Below are 27,169 nucleotides of genomic sequence, written 5' to 3'. Positions count from 1 at the left end.
TCTTTAACCACCCACAACATGCCTAATGAAGAAGCAATTGCTTGTGCGATTGAAGATTTGAGATTGCAGGACGTCCCTAATTACGCACAAACAGCCAGAAAGTGGAAAATCGATCGGAGGACTCTTGCGCGTCGATATTCAGGCAAAACAGTGTCCAATAAGGAAGCCACCTCAACTCATCGCAAAAAGTTAACAGATACTCAAGAGGAAGTCCTTTTGCAGTATATCGAACGTTTATCGAATAGAGGCCTATCTCCTACACCTCAAATCATTGCAAATCTCGTTCTAGAGCTCACCAAACAGCCAGTTGGCATCAATTGGGTATCTCGATTTTGCAAGAGGCATCAGGCCCGGATAACATCAAGATATCTTCGAACGATCGATCAATATAGGCATATTGCGGATAACTCTACCCATTTTGAGCATTTCTACGATCTTGCAAGTGCTTAAATATTTATTATTTATTAGATATCTCGTTACTAATACCCTCTTCTTTAGCTAGGGAAGGTGGTTGATAAATATAATATTACTCCTAGTAATATCTATAACTTTGATGAGAAAGGCTTCCTAATTGGGCTTGGACATGCAGTAAAACGCGTAGTCCCTATCTATTCGCTAAAGAATAAGAGGATAACTACCGTTCATGATAGAAATAGGGAATTTATCTCTCTACTTGCTGCTATCTCTGCAGATGGGGAAAGGATTCCTCCTACACTTATTTATAAGGGAGAAGGAGATCTACAAGACACCTGGTTAGATAACTACTCCCCGGAGGAACAAACTGCATATTTTGCAGCATCACCAAACGGTTAGAGCTCTGATAATTATGGCCTAGAGTGGTTAGAGAAAGTCTTCGATAAACATACAAAGATAAAGGCCAGCAGGGCAAGGAGGCTCCTCATCCTTGATGGGCACTCTTCTCATATTAATATGCGATTTATTGACTACGCTGATCGAAACCGTATCTTTCTTGCCATCCTTCCTCCCCATTCAACTCACCGTCTCCAGCCGTTAGATGTTGGGATATTTGGGCCACTAGCCAGTGCATATTCCCAAGAAGTCAACAACCTAATACGGGGAGGCCTCGGATATCTCTCAATTAGGAAGAGAGACTTTTGGAAGCTCTTTTATACTGCATGGTGTAAAGCTCTTACAGAGGAGAATATCAAGTCTAGCTTTAGAGCAACGGGTATCTATCCTCTTGAGCCACAGAGACAGCTGCAATATTTCCAGCAAGAACGGCCAATTACTCCAGTAAATGCAGCTGCAGAGCCTTCTACTCCTATTACGATACGAGGCCTCCGCCGGATAAGCAAAAAGGTGTATCTCCGCCAGTCTCTTGCAGAAAGAGACTATATCCAAAAGATAATTCGAGCCAGTGAGCAACTTGTCTTTAATAATGATATTTTGCGGCATGAAAATCAAGCTCTTAGCGGTGCTTTGATTATTGAGAAGCAACGAAGGAAGAGAGGCAAAGGATTGGGCCTTTTTGATAAAGAGAAAGCCGGCCAGGCCCAGTTCTTTTCTCCTTCCAAAGTTGATGCAGCAAGGAAGAGAGCTCTGGATATCGAGCAAGAAAAACAGGCCCAGATAGCTCAGGCCGAAGAGTTAAAGCTTCAGCGATTGATAAATCGCGATACAAAGGCTCAAGAGGCTGCAGAGAAGAAGGCCCAAAGGCTTAAAGAGCAGCAGGAACGGAAGGAGGCCCGTGAGAAGGCCCAAATAGAGGCAGCTGCTCAGCGCGAGCAAGCAGCGCTGGAAAGGAAGCGTAAGGCCGGTGAACAGGAAGCCCAGCGAATGGCTAAGAAGGCCAAAAAGGCCCAAATCAACGCCCCGAGCCCTATCTCACCTTCCAAATTAGGAAAGAAGAAGAAGTCACCCACAAAGGTGGCTCCAATCGATCCTGTCCCTTCATTACTCAATTTCTTATCCCATGGCAGAGAAACACGTTCTGGCCGAACTATCAAGCCCAACACTCGTTTGTTTTCCTAATCTAACTAATTAATATGTAAACTAGAGCTCTACTATCGTTATTTAATATCTAATTTAATTTGTTATTCGCGTTGTTGTGGATATATTAATACATGTAGGGGGGGGTGGTGATATCGGTGTTTATTTTGATGGGTGGTCATCGAGTGGTGGCGGTCACCGAGTGGTGAGATACGTTAACGAAGAACATAAAGCTATCTAATTGTTGTAAAAACATGATAAGCAACTATAACGAGACCAAGTCCACGACATGATGTATAAACGTACCTGCGTTCTCCCAGCCCATCCGTGATCCCTTGAGAGCAACAACATTTTTCCAGCCATACGCATAATCGTCTATCGTTCCAGTTGGTCGCGTTAGTCGGACTGTTACTGTTCATGGCAGGCGACCATACATACCTGTTCCCTTGTGCTCAAGGCTCGTGGTAGGATGAACGTAGAGTGAGTGGGAGAATTCATGAAGCAAGAGCGCGCCGATAGACCACGGTACCGAGTCTAGTTTTATCGCATCTTTGTCGTTGTCATATGGACGAGTCAACTGGCGGAGTTCTGATAGGGGGCGATTGAAATCCCCCCCCCCTTGTTCCACCAGTTCGTTCAATGCATCTGGGCAGAGCATAACCATAATCAATCTTCGGTCCCAGCCGTGTAAATAATCTAGCTCGTACGCCGCCGTGTCTTTATCATGGTCGCAATAAACGGCATCAACTAACACTTGCCCACCTCTGAATTCAGGCCGCGAATCCCACCGTATCCTAGGGTTATTTCCTAAGGAAACAAACAAAAAAGTAGCCATGTTAAAAGAGTTCAACCGCAGCTATTCTGGATATCATCGTGAAACGTACGGTCTTCGTCCGATGAGCCCTCTGGCAGCTGTTTGAGATAAAACGCATCACCGCACCATATTTCAAGGTCAATGTCAGAGCCCAGAAATTTCACCCTCATTGATCGAAGTATCTCTAAAAGAAACGATATTAGCATCATAAAAGCGAGAATGGAATATGATGTAGCTTGAATGTCCTCTAACCGAGATACTTTTTAACATAGTCTAGCCCTTGATCGTTATATATCTTCATACCCGCCGGCCCCCAGTATACTTTTCCGTAGATGGCTTCAAAAGTCCATAAAGTGACTCGGTCGTATCCCAGGATCACGGTTTTTTCGTCGGGCTTATTTTCGAGAATCGATACTAGCCTTACCAGTCGGCCGATTGCATGACCAGTCTACTCGATGGGTATTAAGATCACTGGTACGAGTTATTGGGGCTTAAGAAAGGAGGTCAAACTGACTGCTTCATTAACGTCATTTAACGCAGCGTTTATCATGGTTACTCTTCGGCATCGCATCCATATATTCCTGCGTTAAATCTCGCTTTTGGAGGAGGTATTCCTCCTGCGTCACTCACGCCGAGTTGGAGAGAGATGGAAAGCCAGAGTAGGCCAAGGATATCAAGTCGCATTTCACAAGCAGGTTAGGAGATATTTCTTATCCTTTTCTTTTCGTTATTTTTTAAGAAAGAGTGTATATGGTAAATTTAAGGGTACAATAAAAAGGAGATGGACGGAGATATAAACAAGATAACGGGCTTGTTTACGCCCCAGTTCTACTTTGAATCGCGCAACGACGGAAAGTGTTGGCTATAGCTAAGATCTTCATGCAGGTAATGAATCCAAAATATGGTTATTGCTTCTTTTGCTCAGCATAGATGAGATGTTGTTTAGTCGCTCCTCGGCCGGGATCGCAATATCTGAGACCGATACTTTGTTTATGCCATCCTATCGCAAGACGAACCATAATTCATCAGTTGGTTGTGAGATTTTGGGTATAATAAAATCAGGGTGTGCCTGGCAAAAGTAGCCCGATGATTGGAAATTGCTGAAAATGCTGAGAATAGTATTAGAAGCCATGTAGGAGTTCCGACCACTCGATATTTAGTTAACACCAATCATCCCGGGAGAAAATTAGGATGGAAGAGATAGATATTCTTTGGAGAAGTAGAGAAGGAAAACGAGTTGTAGTATAAAAATGATCCGGCGTGGGTCCAAAGAAGTAACCAGAGAAAAAAAATCCTGTAACGCGAGTACTGATGCATGCAAGAAATGAAAAATGATACACTAGAAATCTCATACACTGGATCGTAGTAGCAGGAACTGGATGGACGGGGAAACAAGCTCTAACAAAGGAAGAAAATTGCGTATATAGAAAAATGGGTGTAGAAATAAGAGATGATGCTGTGGCAAGGAATGCAGATTAAGAGTGAATATTGATAGTAAAGGGGAACAGAGCGCTAAATTCAACAGAATGACGTTAAACAATAGTAAAAGGAGGTGAGTGTATGGAGGCTTTCTAAAGAATGTATTAATCGGATATCGTGATAGGGTTAGAATCTGTCCCAGCAGGGGTGGCTGGTAAAGGTCGTGGTGATGTTTCGGGTTCCTCGGGAGTGTCTGCGATCACGACGGAAGCATTGCTCCCCAAGGATTCTCTGTTCCCTCCATCTTCGGGCACTGGAAGAGCGGGAAGTGGGGTCGTGCTATCGCTTGATTCTTTAGTGTTGGACGTAGTCGCAGGTGTACGCCGTCGCATTCGCCTGCTTCGCCGGGCTTCCTCTGCGCTATCGCGTCGCCTAGCGCGACTACCTTCAGAATCTTTATCGCCTCTAAGACCTTGAAGTATGCTGGCAGCGCGATCCGCGACGTCGCTCTCAGACAGCTTGGAATTTTGTGGGGCATCCTCCTTGGGGGTGTTGGTTGGCTCGACATTCGCAGCGTCTTCCTTTTGGGCCCCATCTACCGTTATGCCTGGTACGTGTTGCCCAGAGGCCAGTCTTACTTGATGTTTCTCCTTTAGTCGTGCACGACGCCGTCTATCGCGTTGGTCCCTAGCCTGAGGAGCGGCGGCCCGCAATTTCTCTAATAATGAATCCATAGCACCATTGGATGTGGGCGATGATGGTGATCCGCCATCGATTCCATTCGTAAGTGCTGGCTTGGCCCGTTTTCGGGCGAGCGAAGCTTCTGTACGACGTCTGCTCTCCTCCCAGGAGATGTTCTTTTCCTTTGATTTCTAGCGAAGAAAGTTAGCGTGACATCCTGAATCAAACATAGATAATAAAATGATCGAAACAATTGAAAAGGCAGAGAATGGTGGAAACGTACGCGCCACTCTTGCAAGAAGGTTGCAAGTTTAGAAAAGAAGTCCCTCCTAGCATTTTCATCGGTATTGTCTTCACCATAGAATACCATGATATCGTCGTATGTCTGGCTTGTCTCGTCTAGGTAAAGCTGCAATTGCTCTGCTTTCCTCCTAGCGTCTTTCATGCACCTCTGGACGACCGAGTTTACCCTATCTTGAGGATGGAATTTCTTGGGGTCGCTCAAGTTACCAGAATCCAAACTTGACTGGACGTTTTTGATGTTGTCAATATATTTCTTTGCGTCCTGCTGTAGTTGATCGACGTTTACTTTCTGGATTTGAACAACTCCATCAATGTCGTCGATGAATCCTTCCCATTCTGGGTATTGGTTTCGAACAATACGTTCGACAAGGTCTGCAAATGTCGACTCATTCTTGTCGTCCTTAACCATGCCAAGTCGAGCTAGGGAACTGAGCTTGAAACCGGCTGCTTGCTTATTAGAGTCGTTCATGAAGTTACCAATGTCAAGAATGAGACCGAGGACGTTCATCAAGGAGACGGAATCGCGTAACGACTCGCAAACATGCCCGACTTCTCGAAGGCGCGAAGAAATATGATCGTATTCCTGCTCGAACGAAAGGGTCAATTGAAGAGCTCTCATTCTTGACTTCCAATAATGATTGAGTTCGAAGGCCGTCTGTAAATAAATTTGATCTTGGCGTGTGAGCTCAGTTGGATCTTGTTCTCTCTCCGTTGTGGCAGCTCCAGGCCCGGTCCAATCCTTACTGTATGGAGCCATTAGTTTGGAAGTATTCTCGGGAATGTGGCATAGTTCATCTCTTTGTAGGAATTCCATCACCACTGTATTGTTTAAGATATCAGCGTTACAATGGATGATTTTGCGAACAAGCTCGTCGGCAGACACTTGTGAAAATTTGGCGAATGAGATCTCGAATTTGCGCATCAACTCGCTGCTAATGATTTGTTTCTTATCGGTTTTCTTCGCAGAACGTCCTATCACCTTCGTTTCTTTTGCCATGAACAGCCTTTCAACCTCATCGAGGACTCCCTTCTTTGCAAGATCTGTGTATTTCTGCTCCTTAGCCTCGTGCGTTGGAGCGTGGGCAGCCCAAACGGTCACTTGAGGAGTATCAACTTTGTCCCAATGTAGCGCCTTGAGCTTTTTCTTAGGGCGAATAAACGGTAAGCTGACAGTAGGCACCTGTGAAACTTGTCCAGCTGGAAGGTAGCTCTTTTGCCAACCGCCGGGCATTGGAGGTGGAGGTGGTGGTGGCATTCCTGAACCAGGCATAGGCGGAGGAGGCGGAGGTGGTGCACCACTTCCGAAGCCAGGCATCGGAGGGGGTGGTGGAGGAGGAGCACCGCCAGCAAACCCAGGGAGCGGAGGGGGAGGAGGCGGCGGTGCACCACCTGCGAATCCTGGGAGAGGAGGCGGGGGAGGAGGCGGAGGTCCGTTGAAGTCGCTTAGACCTCCAGTCGATTTGGCATCCTCTGCTTCCCCGTTTTCAGCGGGTTCGGGTGTTGGTGACTCTTCCTTACGTGCCTTTTCTCCGGCCTTGGAAGCAATCTCGCCCAGGAGCGCAGTGGCACGTTCAGGATCCAGCTTCGGTCTTCTGATCTCGACCAATCGCCCTCTCTCAAATACTGCCTCCTCTTCACCATCTTCATCTAGATCTTCGAGGTCACCATCCGTGGTATCGTGATCAGTGGAAGTGTTATTGGGCTTAAGTGCCTGGCTACGTTTCCGTGAAACGGTACCAAACGTACTATGGGTGAAGTTGCGCTTGGTTTCTTCATCGACCTCAGAATCATGGGAGAAGTCGCCTTCCATTTGCTCCCGTAGTTCCCTGAGCCTATCCGATGGGCTGTTTTGAGGCCAAACTTTCCCTTCAAGTTTAAATTGGGTCTTTGCCCGATCCAGCTGGCGCTCCAGACGTCCCATGAGTTTCTCTCGGTCAAGGATACCATTCATCTGGGCAGGGTCCATTGTACCCAAATCATCGGTGCCGCCGGCCATTTTAGATTTGGACGCTGCAACGTCCTGCGCGTCTCGGAGCATCAGGTACAGTTCTCGAGTCTCAAGCTCGTTTCGCTGCAATTCCTGTCCCCGTATCCTTTGGACTTCGGCTAAATCACTTTTTAGCGATTCATTTTGGCGAGCCTGGAGATTGATTACCCCTTCTTGTTCTTCAATCTGTTTCTGGAGTTTCTTGACTAGACCATCTGCGCCAAGTTCGATCTGCGCTTTCATTTCATCTCTCTCTGCAATTGCCGCCTCTGCAATTTGCCGAGCCTCCAGAGATTCATCGAATGCACTCCTGGCTTCGGCATCGGTGTGCAATTTATCGAGGAGACTTTGGACGGTGAAGTTTAGACTCTGCTTCAGGTCCATGTCTGGCAGCCTCCGGTCCATGGCAACATAGCTAAGCATTGCATCCACCAGCTGGAACATTCTGTGGCTATCTTCACCGGAGTTCTCTCTAATGAGAAGCATATGTTGCATGGCGGAGACGAAGAAGTCTTGGGAACGGTCCCCTCGCAGTCTACTTATGATAGCATTGGTGATTTGAACAGGGTCGTTCATGTCGCTGACTTCCCCTTCAATACTATCCTTCATGCTGCTATTTTCCCGTTGAAGTAGATCTTCGTAGTCAATCCCCTCATTTTCCCTATACCGATCAACCTGTCTATCGATGGCTTCATACTGGAAACCTTCCATTTTGACCAGTAACCGTTTGATCCCACAAGCAGTGAATTGGGCCCTGATGTGGCATCGGAGCTGCAAGTCATCTTCCGCGGCGTCGACAAACATGTTGATCAAAAACATAGTAGCCAGGGCGTATTCCATGAGAAGATTCTCCATTCCTATCCCACCGCTTCGGAACTCTTCGCTGGCACCGACGAGACTGCCCATCTTGCCTCGCCCGTCAATGCTCACTTCCACCACACGCATCCAAGCATCAAATCTGCCGGTTTCTCCTTGCATATTCTTGACATGGTCCATCGCCTGCAATACCTTTTGATGCCCTTGACCATGTGCCCAGTCACACAAGAAGGTGAGAATTTCGCTGACGAGCTTCCTAGTCGTCAATCTAGGTGATATAAGAGAACTGGATAGGGCCACGATAATCTGCTGGTGAGCGAGGGCATCGTCGGCGCCATATTTGTTGTTCATCAGGGCCTTTAAACATTTTGCTATATCGTATTCCCGATCTAAGTCCTTATCCCCTCCAGAATTGGTTACGGGAACGGGTCCGGAAGCCTTCCTTCTGTTTATTTTGAGAAGAACACTCGTCAAGGCAATCTGTCCTTGCGCTTCAACAAACGACTTGACCCAGCTATAAAAAAAATACCATGATTAGTATAGTGTAGTTTGTATAGTATAGAGCTACCACTTACCTTATAGGTTGTGTTCGTAAGCTTACGCTTAGACTCCCAAGTTCCTTTGCTGTTATTGAATCGTCCATAACCTTTTTGACATACCACTCCGGGCTCCCTTCTTCGTCGGCCCGTCCAAGTACACCCCTACCACCATCTGCGGAGCCATAAGTTTGCCTATTTTGTTGTCGACGCTTTTGCTCCCCCTGCCATTGAGTTAAGCGATCCTGATGGACCAACGTCCATTTCTTTGATGTCGGGTAGGCCAACATCTGTCTCTTGGCCTGCTCTGGTAGATTCTGCCATCCTCGTTTTATCATGAGTTCGTAGAACATCTGGTCGACGACTGCGTCGTCTTTCGGTCTTTGTATTGTTCCATCTGGCGAGATTGGCAGGGTTGGGCCAAATACGATAGGTAACTGTTGGGGATGCCAGTCAGATCGCGACGATGTGGAAGGGCGGCTTCCGGAAGAGCTGGCGGCTTGAACACGGGGGTCGTGAGGGTGGCTGCTGGGGTAATGATATCGGGGGTTGCTATCCGCGTTGGTTTGTGTTGAAGCTCGAGGGGCAGAGGATACGGCAGAATAAATGCTGTTTTGGTCTAGCGAAGTTCGAGAGTTAGATGACTCTGGGGTAAAGTATGTGGGAATATTCGAGTTATGGCCGTTCCATGCTTGGTATTTAGCTCCTTTGTCGTTTTGAGAGTTATAGGAAGCGGTAGTGCCAGAGGATCCTGGTGGGGGTCTGGGCCCCGAAGGATGCATTGAACCGTTTGCGGGCTGGGGAGCCTGAAACTGGGGATACTGGTGGTAATCGCTCGGTTTCCCCATTTTTGAAGGGGTTGGTTCCTTTCGCGCAGGTATACTGTCATACGGAACTGACGTTATGACCCCGGACAGGTACTCGTTGTCGCCAGTCAAATCCACCGACACTGCCGACTCTCGCTTCGAGTATCTCGACGACCGCGACCCTGACCCGCTGCTGGCTGTTCCAGACGGCTCTGGAGTCTCTGCGCGCAGGTCGGTAGGGCGTTCCTTGTGCAGTTTTCTCCCGAAAAACGACTTTGTTGACGATTTATCCGACGATGTCATGACGGCGTTTCCGGGGAAGCATTAAGCTGGCCTAGCCTACCGGCTTGCCAGAGTAGCTGTGCTTCTGCTATGCGAACTGCACCTGTGCGTATGCGAAATGGTCAAGCGTGTGGGATTGATCGTGTGAGTTGGCTTTGTGTGAGGGAGAGGGGCCCGTGGGTGCCGTCCGTGTAGTATATATCTTCAAAAGTGACTTGACTGTATCCTTCAAGATGTAAGCTCCTGCCGCCGTTTCACGCCCGCGGCGCATGAAGCGAGCTGTCTCTCACAGCGATATCGACGAATAGTTAGGCGGTCACTGTGTCCTCCTCCAGACGCGGCCGGTCATCCTCCTTCATGTGATATGTAAATAGTCGGCTGTAGTGTTTGTGATGGCGATGCAGGCCTCTAAAATCTGCAGTTATGGCGGGCGTCTCGGGGTTAGATGCGCAGACAGGCAGTTCGGCAGGCTCCAGGTCCTATATCCAGGGTCTGATATTCCAGGTCCATCGGGCACTTCTGTATGTCTCAATCCACAAGAACAAGCGACCTTCCAAGCGCCTTCAGGGGGGTGGCAGGCGCATCCAGAAGCGGCTAGGAGATCACGTGGTTGACACACGCAAGCCTCAGCCCAACAGCTGGAGATAGGAAGACAAGAAGAAGAAAAGAAAGAAGAGAAGAAGAAACGACGAGGAGAAGACGACGAGAAGAAAGACGAAGAACGAGAAGATAGAAGGAAGTGGGATAAGCCTGTCGAGCTAGCTGCGGTCGAGTCAACGCCGCACCAGGATGTTCTGATACAAGGCCACTACAATGGGAGGAGCTTCCGGTGTCATAAAGGTCTATATCTCTGCCTAAATACCAATATCCTGTGCTAACGTACCTGGTCTAGACACTCTTCATTCCTGCGCTGATATCTCTGGTCATCTATCTGGCACTCTCTTTCGTTATTGTTCCATTTGTCCGACAACACCGGCAGCGGTATTCACAGTATCTCCCACTACACACAATATCAGCCCACACCACGTCCCTGAGGGAGCGAGCATTCGATGCTATCATGAACCTCACCCTTCCCTCATCATGGAGACACAGGTCGCTAGCTCATGAGCAGGACGAAGACAGCTTGTTTGACGATGATGGGGAAGACGGCTATGAGCTCAACGAGTCTAGGAGAGAGGCACTCGAGCAGGAGAGGAGAGAGGCAAGACTCACCCGGGAGCTGGAGGATGGCTTCATACCTGATAGCGATGAGGAAGACACACCAGGCACTAGGAGGATATGACCAACCTACTTTCTTGAAGTATCCATATAGACATGTGCATCATGACGTTTGAAGGTCTTTCTAACTGTGCTAATGCACGCGCTTTTTTGCTCCCGATAGAGATTATTTCCAGTTTGGATTTCTTTCTTATACCCTTTTTAAGTTTATTGTATACTATTATGAGCATTATTGCATATATTTCTCTGATACCTCTCTTGGGTATAATGCTGTTCTCACTTGGAGCACTAAACATGCCTCACTCTAGCTTCTATACCCTAGGACTTTTGATACCTCAGCTCTCAGTGCAGCAACACAATAGCAACACAAGTCACCCAGCTTAATTTCACCTGCTCCCTGCCTTCTATACAAGCACATAAAAAGGTAACAACGCTCGCCTGACAGCGTCACTATCTCCCATCCACATCTCCTACACAGCCCGGAAGAGCCTGTCAGAATCAATCTGCCCATTTTCACCTCCAACAACCCTACCACCCAACCTTTATAATGGCCATTATCGACGGGATTGAAGTTTTTGTCAAGCTCTCTAGCCCCCAGCGGATCCTGCTAGAGTACCTCCTCCCAAACCCTATTTACCCACCACTCCCCTGGGCTGTTGACAGCCAGACAATATGCCAGTACATAAATGGGGTTGAAGGACAGCTCTTTGAGATCTTTATCCGCATGATTGAGGAGGAGACCAAGGCTGGAGGCGCTGATGGAATTCACATTTCACTCAAGGTCGGTGAAGGAGACATTATCAACCATTACTACTCTATCAAGTTCACAGAATTTGAGAGAGATGATCAGAACCGTCTCTGTGTCACTATCCGCAGTGCCATCCAGCGCACCGAGAGCGGCCATAAGAATGTGCTCTTTGCGTTTGGCACGACCGATAGTACGTTTTGCCCTGGCTGTTTAACTTATTATTTCAGGTATAGATCAACTAACCTATAGCTGAGAGAAAAGGACCAACACCTCTGACTGCACTCGACCTCGACCTTGCTGATATCACGCAACCCTTAGACGGGCTTATCGATGTTACTCTCGTCAAAGTCACTCATCACCGCACACCCCGCCGTTATGCTACTGTGACTTCAGATCCGGCTACTTTTCAGTCACAATATTTGATCTCCGGACTTGCTCCCTTCGCCATGGTGTAAGGCTATATCCTCCATGAAAAAGAGAACGAGGTTCCCGTTTTACACTATACCGACTAACGATGATCCTGTAGCCCTATTGCTGTCGAGCTCGTTGCAGCCCCCGTGGTAGAAGAACAAGTTATCCCTGCCCCTCGCCCCTTTGGAGATGGACACCGTTTCGCTTTCCTTTACCGAACATTGAGTGAGTGATTCTCAAAGCTGAACGATAGAATATCTGCTAATGGTTGTACCAGAGTCACCGGATCTAGAATGCATCTGTCGATGAACGGGGTTTTCGATCACCACCACGACAAGCTTGTGGGAAGGGATGATATATCGAGCGTAATTTTGGGCGTCCTTGGTTGATATACTTGGGATATCTGGTTCACTCGCTTCTCATGGCGTTAGTTTTTCACTCTGACCGCACCAGCTTATGTTATTAGCACCATCTCAAGAGCCATAGAAGTAGCAGTACGGTATTTCTTCCCTCCCTCAGCGTCTAAACGCATGTCTGTAGATAATGGTGCCTGGTTCCTGGATCCTTGGTGCGGACACTAAGTGGATCTCAGCGGGCAGCTTGTCCCTGACCCCTGGCGATAGAGAACTGATCTGGAAGCCGTCAACAGGTTAACAAGAGCTCTACCTACACAGTGTACTGGCAAGATACCGACCAAACTGCGTATACTCAACAAGCGCATCCTCGGCCAACTTCTTTTTCTGTTTGTCTTTTTGGCCTTGGAGAAACTTTTGGGGTAAAACCACGACTACCCCGCATTACATCATCTTCCCCTCACGCGAGCATGCGGGGTCCCCATCGTCTATGTAAAACATCCGCAGGGATGAAGATATGAAGATGGTGGGATGAAAGGGGAGAGATACTTCGTGTTGAAGAGGTGCAAAGGCATGCGGGTCAAGGGATCAAAACCTGTTCGGACTGTGGGAAAACCCTCGCTCATGCATCTCTCCTGCACACCCCGCACAAACTACGCCTGCTCCTTGCCGTGCTACGCTGGAAACTTCGGCTTCTTGTCCTCGAGCCATAGACAGTGAGCCAGTGACGGGCAAGACGGGCAAGACGGGCAAGACGGCGGCGTAAGTGAGCATCTGGACCGATGTTACTCCAAGGGATAGCCAAAGACTAGGAAGAGTAGATAGAAATGGTGCTTCCTGCACTATATAGCTGGGCTCCCTCCCGCCTCGTAGTCGTATCGTCCCCTTTTTCTTCTTCCTTCCCCATAAACCGTGCTTCCCCTTGATACAGAGTAAACATCATAGGTAAGTGATATACACACAATATAACCCCGTTGCATCTCTCTGGCACCAGCAATGCATATCCTTTGCTGCTCATCATAGGACAACTTGATTAACACCTCGACTCTGAAGAAACTGCTGTCAACTGCTCAATAAGAACTAGAAAGATATATATAATACCTCAACCACAATGGTAATTTCTCCATTCCGTTCCTCAATTCATCCACATATCCCTCTTGGATGAAACTATCTCCAGCCTGCATTGCAATGTCCCCTCTCCCATCGATATGTAGATGCTGACTGCGCTGTCGAAATATAGGTCAAGGTTCTCCTTGTGTTATACGACGTAAGTTATCCCCGGATAACATTTCCATTGATGGTCATGGCTAACTGTTCATAAGGGTGGTAAACATGCCGTAGACCAACCTGGTCTGCTCGGAACGACAGAAAACGAGCTGGGCCTCAGAAAGTACCTCGAAGACAAGGGCCATACCTTGATCACCACCTCTGATAAGGAGGGCGAGAATTCCGTTTTCGAGCGTGAGCTAGTCGACTCAGAAATCATCATCACTACCCCGTATGTGCCCAGAGATCGTCTTCCCAGGTCCTAGCTAACCCAGCTTATCCTAGCTTCCACCCTGGATACCTCACCAAGGAGCGTCTCGACAAGGCAAAGAAGCTCAAGCTGGCCATCACCGCCGGCGTAGGATCCGACCACGTTGACCTGGATGCCGCCAACAAGACCAACGGCGGTATCACCGTCGCGGAGGTAACTGGATGCAATGTTGTATCTGTTGCAGAACATGTTGTCATGACTATCCTCATCCTTGTCCGTAACTTCGTCCCCGCATACCAGCAGGTCTCCGGCGGTGAGTGGGACGTTGCTGCTGTCGCTAAAAACTCGTATGACCTTGAGAACAAGGTTGTTGGAACCGTTGCTGTCGGCCGTATTGGAGAGCGTGTCCTCCGTCGACTGAAGCCATTCGACTGCAAGGAGCTGCTTTACTATGACTACCAGCCACTGAAGCCAGAGGTTGAGAAAGAGATCGGCTGCCGTCGAGTTGAATCTCTCGAGGAGATGCTTGGCCAGTGTGACGTCGTCACCATCAACTGCCCACTGCATGAGAAGACGCGAGGCCTCTTCAACAAGGAATTGATCTCCAAGATGAAGAAGGGTACGTCTGTTAACGCTATACATCTTCAAGCCTGGCTTGTTTTGAGCTATCCATACTAACTCACCCTAGGTTCATGGCTCATCAACACTGCCCGTGGCGCAATTGTTGTCAAAGAAGACGTGGCCGAGGCTGTGAAATCGGGCCACCTCCGCGGATATGGAGGCGACGTTTGGTTCCCCCAGCCTGCTCCAAAGGATCACCCTCTCCGATATGTTCAGGGCCCATGGGGCGGTGGTAACGCCATGGTCCCGCATATGTCTGGATCGACAATTAATGCTCAAATCCGATATGCCGAAGGCACCAAGTCTATACTCGAGTCGTACTTCTCGGGCAAATTCGACTATAAGCCCGAAGACCTCATCGTCCACGCGGGCGACTATGCCACCAAGGCATATGGCGAGAGAAAGTAAATCTTCTCCTAATAGGCAGGTCGTGCAAGACGTGTGTCTGTGGCCTGGGGCTTTCCCTTCGTTCCCGGCATCAGCTGGCTCTTGATGTTGGATCTTGATTTTCCACCATGGCCTACGAAATTGAAACCGTCATAACCTCATAGTTCTAGTAGTAGTAATTAAAAATTTTTGCTTTTAGTATCCCAATTTAACGTTAGTTGACATGATTGCAACGGCCGTTGGTAAAAAAAAAATTCATACCAGAAGCAACGTTATACCTCGATCCAAATACCACGTTCTCGCGCACCCCTGATAAAACCCAAGGCCGCGTCCGCCTCTCTCTAGACCACTGCCAGCGTAGAAATACATTCACCGTGCCGCGTGGTTCTCCAACTTACCAACATGCCTCGCTCCTGAAAGGAACCGGTCAACTTGTATCTGATTCAAGAAATTTCACTGGGTATAATTATAGAAAAACGCTCATTAGTAATAGAGTGATCCTATGACCTTGCAGAGACGCGCCATCAAGAATATGCACGTAGAGAAATTCAATGCATGCAATGCACCCTCCCTTTCATATATTCCAGTTATCTCCGGGGGGCAGATTCCAGGCCCACGATCCTCTATGCATTCCTAAGTGGTGGGTTTTAAGGAACCTTTAGCGATCGGGCTTAGTGCAAGTCCGTACGAGGGCATAGCTACCGTTTGTCGGGAAGCCAACCAATCATTCTCGGGGGTTATCGAGGTTGGTATAATGCTCCTGTCTGAGAGACTTATTGTCATTGTGACTCTATCAGATTCTAACGAGGCATATGGAAACTCCCTATGCTGACTGTCGTTGTGGGAATGGAATAGACCAATTAAGTCATATCCGTTGGCTCACCACAATCACAAAGGTCCGCACATGCAGTTGTGAAAGTAGGAGAGGTAGCTGTAGTGTTTGACACCAGCGTAACGGACATAGCTTGACACCTAGAATGTACTCTGTACACAGGTGGTCACGAAATCCCCAAGGCAAACTGGGTAAGTGATACAAATACCTGCACGGTCCAGAGTCTGGGTAATATCTTGCTATCCGAGACAGCCCGGAGAGAAAAAAAAAACAAGATAGCTTATCAAGGAGACGCATATATAGAGTTGAAACAACGCTGCACGCAATTCCCAACGGCAGCCGGATGTTATACAGCCAAATTTTCAATCCCATGCGCTTGTTGGCCACAGTGGCGGTTCCTGACAACGTAAATGCTACGTTACACTATATGTATATCCGCTTCGTCAACATCAGCTGCGACATATCAAAGTAGGGGGTACCCGGCGTTTTGGGGCCAGGAAGGCTTAGCAGGTTGGATCGTTAAGGAGCCATGATCCTTCTTCCGCAGGTCATTTCGCGGTGGTTGAATGGGTCGATGAATATCACGCGACCGAACAGCCAAGTTGCTCACTGCATGAACTAGGGACCGTTTTCTGCAGGCTCTGGACATGGAGGGTGGTGAAGCTCGAGATCTCAGCGGCCAGAATAGCGAAAGATGCTCGGGTTGAAGGGCGTGGTTGTTAGCCGTGGAGGGCTGAAGTTTAGGTAGGGGTGGAGATGACTAAGGCCTGCTTACTTAGGGCCCTGCATATACGCACATCACATCGCATCTCGTCCTCGTCCTCGTCCTCCCCACGTCAACGAAGAAGCAGCCGGCAGAGGATGTTGTCTACCCTCTCTGTGACATGTTGAGTTCTCATGGGGCGGCTGTCACTCTCGTGGCGGGGTGTCGACTTCGGTTTCTTTTCTTTTGCCTGGGAAACCATTCAGATATGGCCGACTATGTGTCAACCGGCTGTCCGTCAGAGGCGATTTAAAACGCAGCTAGATTCATAATATGGACCCAAACCATCTCTGATTATGAATATGCAGGCCACTAAATTGCCTCGACGCCGGACAAATATGCATATCAAGCGCCTAGTGTATGCATGCTCATGGCACATTACACTGCAGCCGCTGCGGGAGCTCCGGCCTTGGGGTTGTCGTATCCATGCTTGATAAACGACGTGCAAGCTTACTATGTATGCAAGCATCTAGGGCAGGAGATCGTGGCCTGTCAGCTTTTTTCCTACGCGGACAGCGTGGAGGCAGTGTTATTTTGACCTATCATCGGGACATCCAGCAACGGCTGACTCTGCAACTGCATAGTTCATGGTGCATATTGCATGGTGATGCATCATCTACGGCCTACGTTTATCTCAAGCTTATTCAACGAGACCCAAAACTTTATATCCGGCTGGAACTCTCAAGTCTTCGCTTCGAAGACCATCGGCCCTGATATTTCTTGCCAGCATTGTCCTCTTCCTTCCTTGATAAACACTTTTTCAGACTCTTTTTCTTTTCGCTTCCCAAAAAAATCCCTCGCCGTCTCTCCCTGCACAGCCGTTCTGCCAGTAGGCCGTACAGAAAGAGCAAGGCCCATCTCTCGATGTCGAGTCCGAGACTCGCTCTATCTTGATCTTCCGGAGGTCTATGCATAGTTCATTTTATGAACGCTCGAAACTTGCAAGCACGGAATATGAATAACTATACTCGCATGGTGAACAGCGAGTATAATATTTCCAATGTCGAGGATTTCGAGCGTCGAATGTTTATCATTGCTACCGCATCATTCAGCCTCATTGCATCGTTTATCAGTTTCGCCGTGGTATTATTTGATAACTGGAAGATAAAACGAAAATCTATTCCTCTAGATAGGTATACCTCCCTCTTTCCATTACCATCATCATCACCATCACCACCGCCAATAACTATTTTGTTACTCACTGCTTCCACATATAGAACTCCTCTTGCGATACTACTTCATATACCAAACACTTATGTTGTCCCTTACGCGCTTTCAATAACCTCGGTCATCCAAGAAGCGGTATTTATCACCTCCCAATCGAGTGGGTATCGACCAATCGGCGGCGTTACATGCAAGACCTCAGCTCAGGTTGTCTGGACTAGTAAGTGCGCTCGAGCTAAAAAAAAAAAAGATGTCCATCAACGCTAATCATCACCAATCGTCTCAGCCTCGTGGATTAATGCATATATGCTTCTCGCTCTATGTCTGACTTTCATTCTGCGAGGCGTCATATCGTCCAAAAGATTTCCGAAGGGGATATGGCTCGCATTGAGTTGTGGGATTGCTATATTCCTCCTACTTATACTAACATGGATACCATCCGCGATTAAACCGAATACGAGTAATAAATGCGCTGCAGAGTCGTCTCAGTGGTTGAAAGGATGGGCTGATGTTGCTACTGGATTGAACATACTGTTGATGGCAGTCTATATTGCAACAATTTTAATTCTGATATTCCGCCTCCGGAAGTCAAGGCGCCTAAGCCGAGATCGAAGAACTGTCATGAGACATATTATCTCTCATCTAGTGCTTGGTACCGTATTATATGTTAGCATTCTCCCAGTCTTCCTTATTTGAGCCCCTCGAGTGCTAATCATTAAACAGTTCTCTACGCTACCATTTTTCATATCGGCACAACTTCGCCGTGGATCTCAATCTACCGGGCTTGTGGCTTCGATCGCAATCCATATTTTTGGCTTCGCCAACTCCATCTTGTTCTTGATTCTACGCGGCTTAAGGGAAGTCCCCTTGACTTCAGCGGAGAGCCCGTTATGGGATAAACGAAGCACATGGAGTAGCTTTGGCGCTGCAGATTCTGGTATAGTTGAAGTATACCGGCCAGATCGGTTAGAAAAATCGATTAGCAGTATTCCACTTCAGAAAACTATCCCGAAAGAGAATCTTGCGCCTCCTCCCACGCCCAACATAGGCGTATCTGGAACCCCGCAACCGAATAAGGGGGAGTTCTCACCTAGAAAGAATTCAAAAATCAGTTCTGTTGGCCCTCGAACGCCTCAAGCGCCCGCGTCAGACATGAGATCTAGCTATATGAAGGAGGCATTAATGTCTAGCAATGCTTCTTACCAGAGTAACGACCTCGCACATAATGCATACGGCCCGGAAACACCAATACCACCAACACCGCGGCTATTTAACCCATCGCTTCACTATTCTCCGAAATTTAGCCCGGCTGCTATGCCAATTGAGTTGCACCCAGATAGTTACGGAGTGTACCCAATTAATCCTCGGTTAAATCTGTCAACTCCGGCTCTAGTCGGCTTCAATCCTTCCCAAAAAATCCCAACTATGCCATCAACGCCAACACTTAATAGACCAGGCAGCCTTCGGAGATCTTTAGACTCTGCTTTATTGAAGCCCCTATACCCGAGGCGTAACCCTTATTGTCATTTCAATGACGGATATAGGTTCGAAGCCATCCCAGCGTACCCTGCACCACCTGGACAGGTCTACCTGCACCCATATGCCGCTTCTCCAAAGCCTTCTACTACTTCATTTGCGCCGAGCACGCCTCGGCCAATGGTTGATAAAATGCTTCCTCCAATTCCGCCACAAGACCCTCAACAGGCACTTATCGAAGCGGCGATGCGGCTAAGAGATAGCAAAGCTAGCGCTACTTCAGCAGCATGGCAACACAAGGATCATCTATCTCCACTTCCCAACACATATCAATCCTCACCTTGGATATGAGGCTCGAACTCGAAAAGTAGTGATCGGGGCTTCACTCACTAAAATTTTATATGCAGGTCTCATACAAAACATCTCATAAATTTTCCAATTCATGGGACTGAGTTCTTCGTCTAGTCCGATTGACATAATATCTCCTTTGGTTCGGGGTCACGGGCACGGTCACCTACGTCTATTCCATTGTTGGCGCTGGCTGCTATTCTGTTCATTTTCACTATTTTATCAACTGCATTTGACATGTTGGCCACTCATTTTGTATTGCCTGGGGCATTCGGACAGATAGATCTGTTTTTCATTCGTTTATGCCATTTAATTTACCCTGTTGGCTGGCTCACCTTCATTCTATTCTTTCAAGTTTACTTTGGCGTTGTCTCAATTGTATCAGGACGCTCCTCGCGCGAGCGATATGAAATGACACGGTCTTTATTACGAAATAGGAATATCACATAAAATGAAAGCTATTACGATAAAATATCAAACTGGTATTCTACGTCTTCCGGGAATATTTCAGAATATTATGAGAATCGAGTGTATTTTTCCTTTACTAACTCCAAGACGTCAATAATGAAACTAATCCAAATATTATACATAATATACAAGCTTGCTTTGTAAATTGTGCGCTAGAATACAACATTAACCACCTTGCCGCCACCCACAACCACAACCCGTTTCCGATTTTCCCAATCGTTCTTTTCTTGAAGCCAGACCTTTCCTTCGTCTGTCTTGAGAATGTGGGATAGTATCCACTCCTGCTCTAGTTCCTTATGATTTGACTCTGTAGCACTCACTGCGGAAAAGTGTGGTATAGATGCCTTAAAACGGAGCTTCCCATTGACTTGGACAGCCACTGTCTTGGCTCCGCGAGAGCGTATTTGTTTGATCTCAGCCTCTGACAACAGCTCGGTAGGCCACGGAGAAGAGAAAATCGACGGGACGGCTGAAGGTGCCTGCAGGTCAACGCCTTCAAGAATAGGCCTGTGTAGAACCTCCCAACATTCCGAAGCGAATGCGGGGGCAATTGGCGCCAGCAGTCGGAGGAGAGTGTTGAGTGCTATATACATTGTTACGTGCGAGGGTGTAACGGATTGTGTTGATGATACATCTGAAGCCCCAGCAGGCAAAGGAGCCGTTGCAAGCGCATTGGTAAGTTTTATCAGGTCGGAAATAACTGTGTTGAGGCCGTATTGGTTTTTCTCCAGACAGTACGATATTGATGATATAGTGTTGTGTGCGCTAAGAAGGAGGTTGCTCTCGGTTTCCGAGAGTTTGTCTAGAGACGGCAATGCCATGCCATTCAAGTTTGCTAAGCTCTCCGTAGTAGATGCGAAATTCGCTCCCTTGAGGGAGCCACTTGTATCCTCGACGATTTTCCAAACACGACTAAACCAGCGCTGAATTCCCACGATCTTGGTTTCATCCCATTCTAGGATTTCACTGACTGGTGCGGAGAAGAGAACATGCGCGCGAGTAGCATCCGCGCCGTATTTTTCAATACAAGTATTCGGATCTACTCCATTGTACTTGCTCTTTGACATTTTCTCAAAGGAAACATTGGCTTGGGTTTGGGTTCCGGTGAGCATGGGCGAACCTCGGATAGAAAGGTCGACCTCACCCGGGCGTAAGAATCGGCCGGTTTCAGGGTCTGAGTAAGTCTTACCATGAACCATACCTTGAGATAAGAGTGTTAGGAATGGTTCTGGTGGGTTCCGTGCATTTTCAATCACGCCTTCGTTGGCAAGAAACTTGAAAATGAAACGAGAATAAAGTAGATGGAGAATAGCATGTTCGATTCCACCGATGTATATGTCAACAGGACGAGATTTCCCAGGCGAGAACGGTAGCTCTTTATTTTTTGGGTCCAGAAATCGCAAGAAATACCACGATGAATCCACGAAAGTGTCCATAGTATCAGTGTCTCTTATTGCTGGTTTCCCACAGCTTGGACATTCTGTGTGTAACCACTCTTTCGCAGCCTCAAGAGGGTTTCCAGTTTTATCTTTCATCTGGGAACCTGGAATATCGGGTAGTTCAACTGGCAGCTGGTCTACAGGAACTGGCACAGCCCCACAGCTGTCGCAATGAATGATTGGGATAGGAGCGCCCCAATATCGTTGTCGGCTTATTAACCAGTCGCGGAGCCTCCAACTCTCAGCAAATCTTGCATGGTTTCCTTTTTCTTTCAAGTCGTTTATTATCTTTTCCCCGGCAGCTTTAGAAGGCATTCCACTATAAGATCCACATATGTTGGCTGTCTTCCCATGGCCTGAGAATGGCGCATTAGCACCAGATTTATCCTCGGCATCCAAGCCTCCCTTGGTTGGAATAACCACAGAAACAATGGGCTTGGACGGGGCATTCTCTCTCCAAAACCCAAAGTCCCGAGAATCATGGCCAGGAACACCCATGACGGCTCCTTCTCCGTAATCCGCTAGAACGTAAGGGGCAACATAAACTGGAATAGAAGATGGTAAATGTGGGTTGTCTTCTAGGCTGTAAATTGGGTTGGTGGCATTGACACCAGGTAGCCGGAACCCTGCTTTTGTCTCTGGTAGCAATGATCCTGAAGAGTCGATGAATTGTCGAAGTTCAGGCGTGGTTGCTGCTAGCTTCTTTACTATCGGATGGCTGGTAGACAAGGCAATATACTGGACGCCGTGAAGCGTGTCAGGACGGGTGGTAAACACTTCAATATCAAGAGATTCTTCCAGGGCAGATATCTTAAACGGAACAAGAGCACCTCGCGACTTTCCAAGCCAGTGCCTTTGCATTGTGAGGATCCTGTCTGGCCAGTTCCCGGATAAAGAATCCAGGTCTTTAAGCAATTCTTCTTTGAAAGCAGTAATCCGGAAAAACCACTGTTTTAATTCTCTCTTCTCGACTTTTGCACCAGACCTCCACGAGCATCCATTGGCATCTACCTGTTCGTTCGCCAAAACGGTTTTGTCAACAGGATCATAATTCACCAATGCCTCTGCCTGGTATGCGAGACCCCTTTTCTGGAGCATTAGGAATAATTGCTGTGTGTGTTTGTAGAATTCGGGAGCGCAAGTCATGATTTCCTGCAGACAAACAAGAGATCTCGATCAGCTTCAATTTCAGAAAAATGTCATACCAAGGCGAGGGTGCATTATAAAAGGGACTTTATACGCATCCATACCGTATCCCAGTCAAATCTTATCCCCAAGTCTTTCAATTGATCCTTCATGTTAGCTATATTCTGCTTTGTCCAACCTTCTGGATGAATCCCACGCTCCATCGCCGCATTCTCCGCAGGAAGCCCGAATGCATCCCATCCCATTGGGTGCAAAACATCGTAGCCCTTCATCTCCTTGAACCGAGCTAGAACGTCGGATATGGTGTATACTCGGACATGTCCCATATGCAAGGTCCCCGATGGATAAGGGAACATGGGCAGCACGTAGGCCTTTTCCTTGCCATTGCCGGGCGGTTGAGTTGAGGAGCCGCTTTCCCTCCATCTCTCTTTCCACCTCTTGTCAATAGCTAAAAGGTCTAGCTTCTTAACCGCATGATTGGCATCGGCATGGGTGCTAGCGCTGCGAAATCGAAGGTACCGAAAGCTATGCAGCAATTGGCGCGAGACCATAGGCGGTCCGCCGGGTCGGACATGTCCTCGATAAACACAGGATACCCACATCGCACTCCTTGCTCATTGTCCTTTGAGCTCCCCCCGGTTTATCTTCAGTTAAGGGAACAAGGGAGCAAAGATGCGAGATGGAAAGTCCTGAGGTTTTGGCTCGCTGCTACACCATTCCTATTATGTGCTAGATCAAGATCTTATCAGATTGATAACAACTTTGATACGAGGATGAAATCTGCATCTTGTTCACAGATCCCATATATAAAAAGAAGAATCTGCACTCCATTCTATCTATCCACTACTTACACGGCCGTAAATATCTTACATATAAACCCAACCTAGAAGTCTAACGATTATCTACAGCCGTAACTGCCTACCATTTATATCTATGCCTCCACGGAAATGATCCTTGATAACGCGACCGTTCAATATCGTCTCCCGTACAATCCCTTGCACATGTTTTGGTTCTACCCGGCCATACCAAATAGATTTTCCGGCTAATTCGTTGGTATCCCCTGACTTGGATTTTATCGATGGAGGTAAACATATAATAACGTTACCCGCGAATTTATGGCTGCCGATATGACTTACCAAGCCAAGATTTGCATGATTCGCCATTTCTTTCGGGGTGTTGCCTACGGTATATCCTTCCTCCTTGAGAACTTTGCTGAATTCAGATTCAAGCAGTGGCCCCATAACTCCGCATCGTATGTCTCGACTTCCGTGACCGCATATTAGGATTGTAGGCGATTGCTTGAGTCTCGTCACAGGGCTGAAGTTTGCTTGTAGATCCGGTATTCTTATCATGGCGTCCCGTTCAGGCGCCGATAGGTGGTTATGCGCACTATGTAGCCTTGACGGGAGCAGGAACCCACGAATAAATAGCTCTAGATATTCCGGATCGTAGGATGGGATTTTAGGGATGTATCGGAAGCTTGGGAATAGCAAAGCAGACGCGAAATGTTTATTTGACGGATCGGTTGGAGGCATAAATGAGGAGTACGTAATAAGAACATTATGGTACGGCTTCGCATTCCGAAAATGTAGATTAGAATCAATGGCCCAGGGTGTAGACGTGTTTGAGAAAGGGAGAGACAAACTCACATCGCGAAATTTCCCCTTTTTCATCATCGCGTCCCTCAGTTTCCCACCAAATATCCCCCAGCTCTGATCTGACCAATGTTGGTGAATCCGACTTGGCCAATCCCGCTGTCCCGTACAAATGAGGACATGTTCAGAGTAGCGCCCTATGCTACCATTAAGGGTAGCATCGTGGTCGATATCAAGACCGGTGGGCGTTGCGGCACAGGAACATGTTGGCTCAGGGCAGGACTGGACGACAGGGAACGGGGGAGGGATAGGGATAGCAAGCCGTCTAGACGTTGAATACTGCTTGCAACCAATTTGCCGGATTCTGAAAACATGGTTGTGTGTCCGCCACATTGGTATTGTAGCCTTTTCGTCGTTGGTAAGGACTGGATAAGAATTGATATTCACGTATATATCATTAAATGAAGAATTGACTTGGAAACAAAGGCTGGCGTCCAGAGCGCAAATACTAATAAAAGCTCGATCGCCGCGATGAAATCTCAAGGAGCTTATGAAAGCTAGCTCCGGACCAATCGGAGCTATCGGAGTTTTCGGCCTTGAAAACAAGAGAACTGGAAGCTGGATTATATGGAGATGTTTGAAGGATGGAATGGCAGGTGGGATAAATATATTACAAGCTAATAACACGCATCCCTATAGACTAACGCTCAAAATGCCCCAGTCGCAGTCGCTTTTTTTTCCTCTAGATAACTCGCTTAATGTTTTTTGGTTGAGAATAACGCCAGTGCCTTTGAAGACTCCGTCAATGGCCAAAATTGAGAATGGAATAGTACCACTCCTGCAAGCAAAATGATATAATACGCCACAGTCCAACCAATTCCAGTGGCCTCGTTAGTTCCGTCATATAGGTCCCCGTCCTCGTCGCCTTTAGCAGCTCTTAGCAGAGTGCTCTCAATGGGCAGGGACGTCTCGACACGCCCCCAGAGACGAGGCAGGCCACAGTAATTGCAGAATGCATGCACCAGAATGACTGCGGGGAGGGACCCGGTTCTCAGGTAGATAAAGGTAGCATACCACCCAAATATTGTGGTATAAGTGAACTGGAATAGAGAGCGAACAAGAACTGGTGCCAGAGCGATGGTTGGCTGGGCGAGTTTGGTTTCGTAAAAATGGTTAACATGGGCAATGCCGAAATATAGAGGTGTCAGAAACACAATTCGGCTCGGGGACATCCCTGCCATCAGATTGATAGTAATGATGATTGATCGAAAGATTATTTCCTCCGTTATTGGGCCCTAGGACACTGTTAGATCATACGACGCAAAACACCAAATGATGCCGCTCTCATAAATATAAAAGGAGGGCTAACTGACAGCGACAAAGTTCCTCCATCCTACCCAGGTTCGAAGAGATTCGATAAGACCTTTACCTCTTACCCAGTTCCTCCATCTTCCTTCTGCAATCCCCATTTCAAACAGTGGACCCAGGAACAACAGGGCTGTAAGTAGTAGACTCTTTCCGATTTCCGGAAACCCGATCGGCCACCATCCCAGGAGCTGGAGCGCTTCCACAGGTTTACTCCTTCCACTGTAAACAATTAGAGAGAACGTGGCCAAGCTACAGCAAAAGCATGACACCATAACGGCGCGAATGCGAGCTTTGATGAGTGACGGTGCATCACGACTCAATGTCGGGGCGGGCCTGGTCGCCTTAGAGGTATACAATGGCACAACATATAGGACAGTGCATAATATCTGGCCCTTGGAGTCAGCACCAGTCTTCCCCTGTCGCAAACATGGAAGTTGCGCAACTCCGTATTATCAAAGTACTGAGATTGCTGAAGATACAGCTCACAATGACTATATTTGGGATATTTGGCGTACATACCGAGCACCAGACTGCAGTAGTCACTGAAATAAGGGGTTGAGGTTCTTGAATTCTACAATCAGAAACGTTGCCAAACGTATCGAGCCGAACATCTGCTGTCAGACATACCTTTGTCTGCATGGTAAAAATGCTTCAGTCGCTCAAAGATTCCGGAAGCCATGGATCCTACTTTCACCAAGTAAGACAACACGAGATTTCTAGTATAGCCAGGCCCAGGAACCAGCAAGGCGCACTTGAGAAACAAATGTGCAGCCACAAGGGGTTGATGCCTGAAGATCGAGGATGTTTTGCGGTGGATTTGAGGTTGAAGTGCTGGTCATGTGCCCCTGGTCTGGGCCATCCGCCAAAGCCAGCGTCAGAGACAAAGACAAGCCACGAACAAAGCAACGTTCATATCAGCCTAGCAGCTCCTCGGGGGGTCAAGTACGGAGCTCCTCAAAAATATGGGTTTCATGATAGCTCCAACTCTGGGAAAAAAAGTAATAAGAAGTTGATGATAAATATTGATAAACGATGGAAGGCTGGAAAGTAACATCCCCATACGCAAGCCATGCGCCAGCTTGCCTCACTTTCAAGAAGATACGTACTCCGTACTCGCGGACTCCTTAGCATGTTCGGTGGAAATTGGAGCTTCACTGACGGAGTACCATGGACCTACCTAATGGCTGAGTCGAAGAAGGGACAGTGATATCGGCGATACCATAACGCCATTATGGAAGACCTACCTAAAGACAAAGGTAGAGTTATAGACAGAGGACTCCGTCACCATACTCTTAATTAACCATTCTGAGCCGAGATCCGTTAGCTCCATGGTACTAAACCGATCGCTTCTAAGGCTCATCCTCGGCGGCTCCGAATTAGAAGAATTCCCGTTAAATTAAAGGCGGCTATGCAGGCATTCCCGACTACAAGTTTGACCCCATCATCTCCACCGATGGCTACCTAAGCAAAATGTGGACGGGATAACGGCGCGGAACTCGATGAGGACGGAGGACCGTACCGGAGTACACACCTATCTAGCAGGAGTAGTTCGGACAAGAAAGCAAATCATTAGCCGAGCCTTCAAACTCCACGCGAGAAAATATGAACGTTCCAAGGTTCTTCTGCTTCTGTGCAGGTACGGAGTCCTCCGTATGGACGACGGACTACATCCATCCTCGAGGCCCTGCTTGAAGTATGCAAGAAAGGCGTTCGTGTAACTAATTAGTGTAGCAAGGTGCCTGGGAAATAGGCGTATGGAGC

The 27,169-nt window shown here is 47.7% G+C and overlaps 6 protein-coding genes across 6 annotated transcripts; 3 read left to right on the top strand and 3 right to left on the bottom strand.

Moving 5' to 3' along the window:
- Positions 1 to 2,215: 2,215 nt before the first annotated feature.
- Positions 2,216 to 2,934, bottom strand: GIQ15_03035 (uncharacterized protein; the record flags this gene model as incomplete). Its single annotated transcript, XM_033550452.1, has 3 exons — positions 2,216 to 2,325; positions 2,389 to 2,757; positions 2,835 to 2,934. 3 exons carry the CDS (start codon positions 2,932 to 2,934, stop codon positions 2,216 to 2,218), a joined length of 579 nt encoding a protein of 192 aa, XP_033407613.1.
- Positions 2,935 to 4,347: 1,413 nt separating this feature from the next.
- Positions 4,348 to 9,615, bottom strand: GIQ15_03034 (uncharacterized protein; the record flags this gene model as incomplete). Its single annotated transcript, XM_033550451.1, has 3 exons — positions 4,348 to 5,055; positions 5,148 to 8,484; positions 8,546 to 9,615. The coding sequence occupies 3 exons, from the start codon at positions 9,613 to 9,615 to the stop codon at positions 4,348 to 4,350; spliced, it is 5,115 nt and encodes a 1,704-aa protein (XP_033407612.1).
- A 402-nt stretch (positions 9,616 to 10,017) lies between these two features.
- GIQ15_03033 (uncharacterized protein) lies at positions 10,018 to 10,876 on the top strand (the record flags this gene model as incomplete). The annotated part of the gene is made up of 3 exons (XM_033550450.1): positions 10,018 to 10,165; positions 10,219 to 10,385; positions 10,487 to 10,876. 3 exons carry the CDS (start codon positions 10,018 to 10,020, stop codon positions 10,874 to 10,876), a joined length of 705 nt encoding a protein of 234 aa, XP_033407611.1.
- Positions 10,877 to 11,359: 483 nt separating this feature from the next.
- On the top strand, positions 11,360 to 12,280 carry GIQ15_03032 (uncharacterized protein; the record flags this gene model as incomplete). Its single annotated transcript, XM_033550449.1, has 4 exons — positions 11,360 to 11,750; positions 11,810 to 12,011; positions 12,087 to 12,196; positions 12,249 to 12,280. The coding sequence occupies 4 exons, from the start codon at positions 11,360 to 11,362 to the stop codon at positions 12,278 to 12,280; spliced, it is 735 nt and encodes a 244-aa protein (XP_033407610.1).
- A 1,155-nt stretch (positions 12,281 to 13,435) lies between these two features.
- GIQ15_03031 (uncharacterized protein) lies at positions 13,436 to 14,830 on the top strand (the record flags this gene model as incomplete). Its single annotated transcript, XM_033550448.1, has 5 exons — positions 13,436 to 13,438; positions 13,565 to 13,591; positions 13,647 to 13,822; positions 13,876 to 14,420; positions 14,490 to 14,830. 5 exons carry the CDS (start codon positions 13,436 to 13,438, stop codon positions 14,828 to 14,830), a joined length of 1,092 nt encoding a protein of 363 aa, XP_033407609.1.
- Positions 14,831 to 20,012: 5,182 nt separating this feature from the next.
- Positions 20,013 to 22,996, bottom strand: GIQ15_03030 (leucyl-tRNA synthetase; the record flags this gene model as incomplete). The annotated part of the gene is made up of 2 exons (XM_033550447.1): positions 20,013 to 22,451; positions 22,550 to 22,996. The coding sequence occupies 2 exons, from the start codon at positions 22,994 to 22,996 to the stop codon at positions 20,013 to 20,015; spliced, it is 2,886 nt and encodes a 961-aa protein (XP_033407608.1).
- Between the last annotated feature and the right edge of the window lie 4,173 nt (positions 22,997 to 27,169).

The sequence above is a fragment of the Arthroderma uncinatum genome (genome assembly GCF_011692745.1).
Source record: "Arthroderma uncinatum strain CBS 119779 chromosome Unknown scaffold2, whole genome shotgun sequence".
Taxonomy (NCBI): domain Eukaryota; kingdom Fungi; phylum Ascomycota; class Eurotiomycetes; order Onygenales; family Arthrodermataceae; genus Arthroderma; species Arthroderma uncinatum.
Note: the sequence above shows the minus strand (reverse complement) of the source record. Positions and strands in the feature narration are given on the sequence as shown.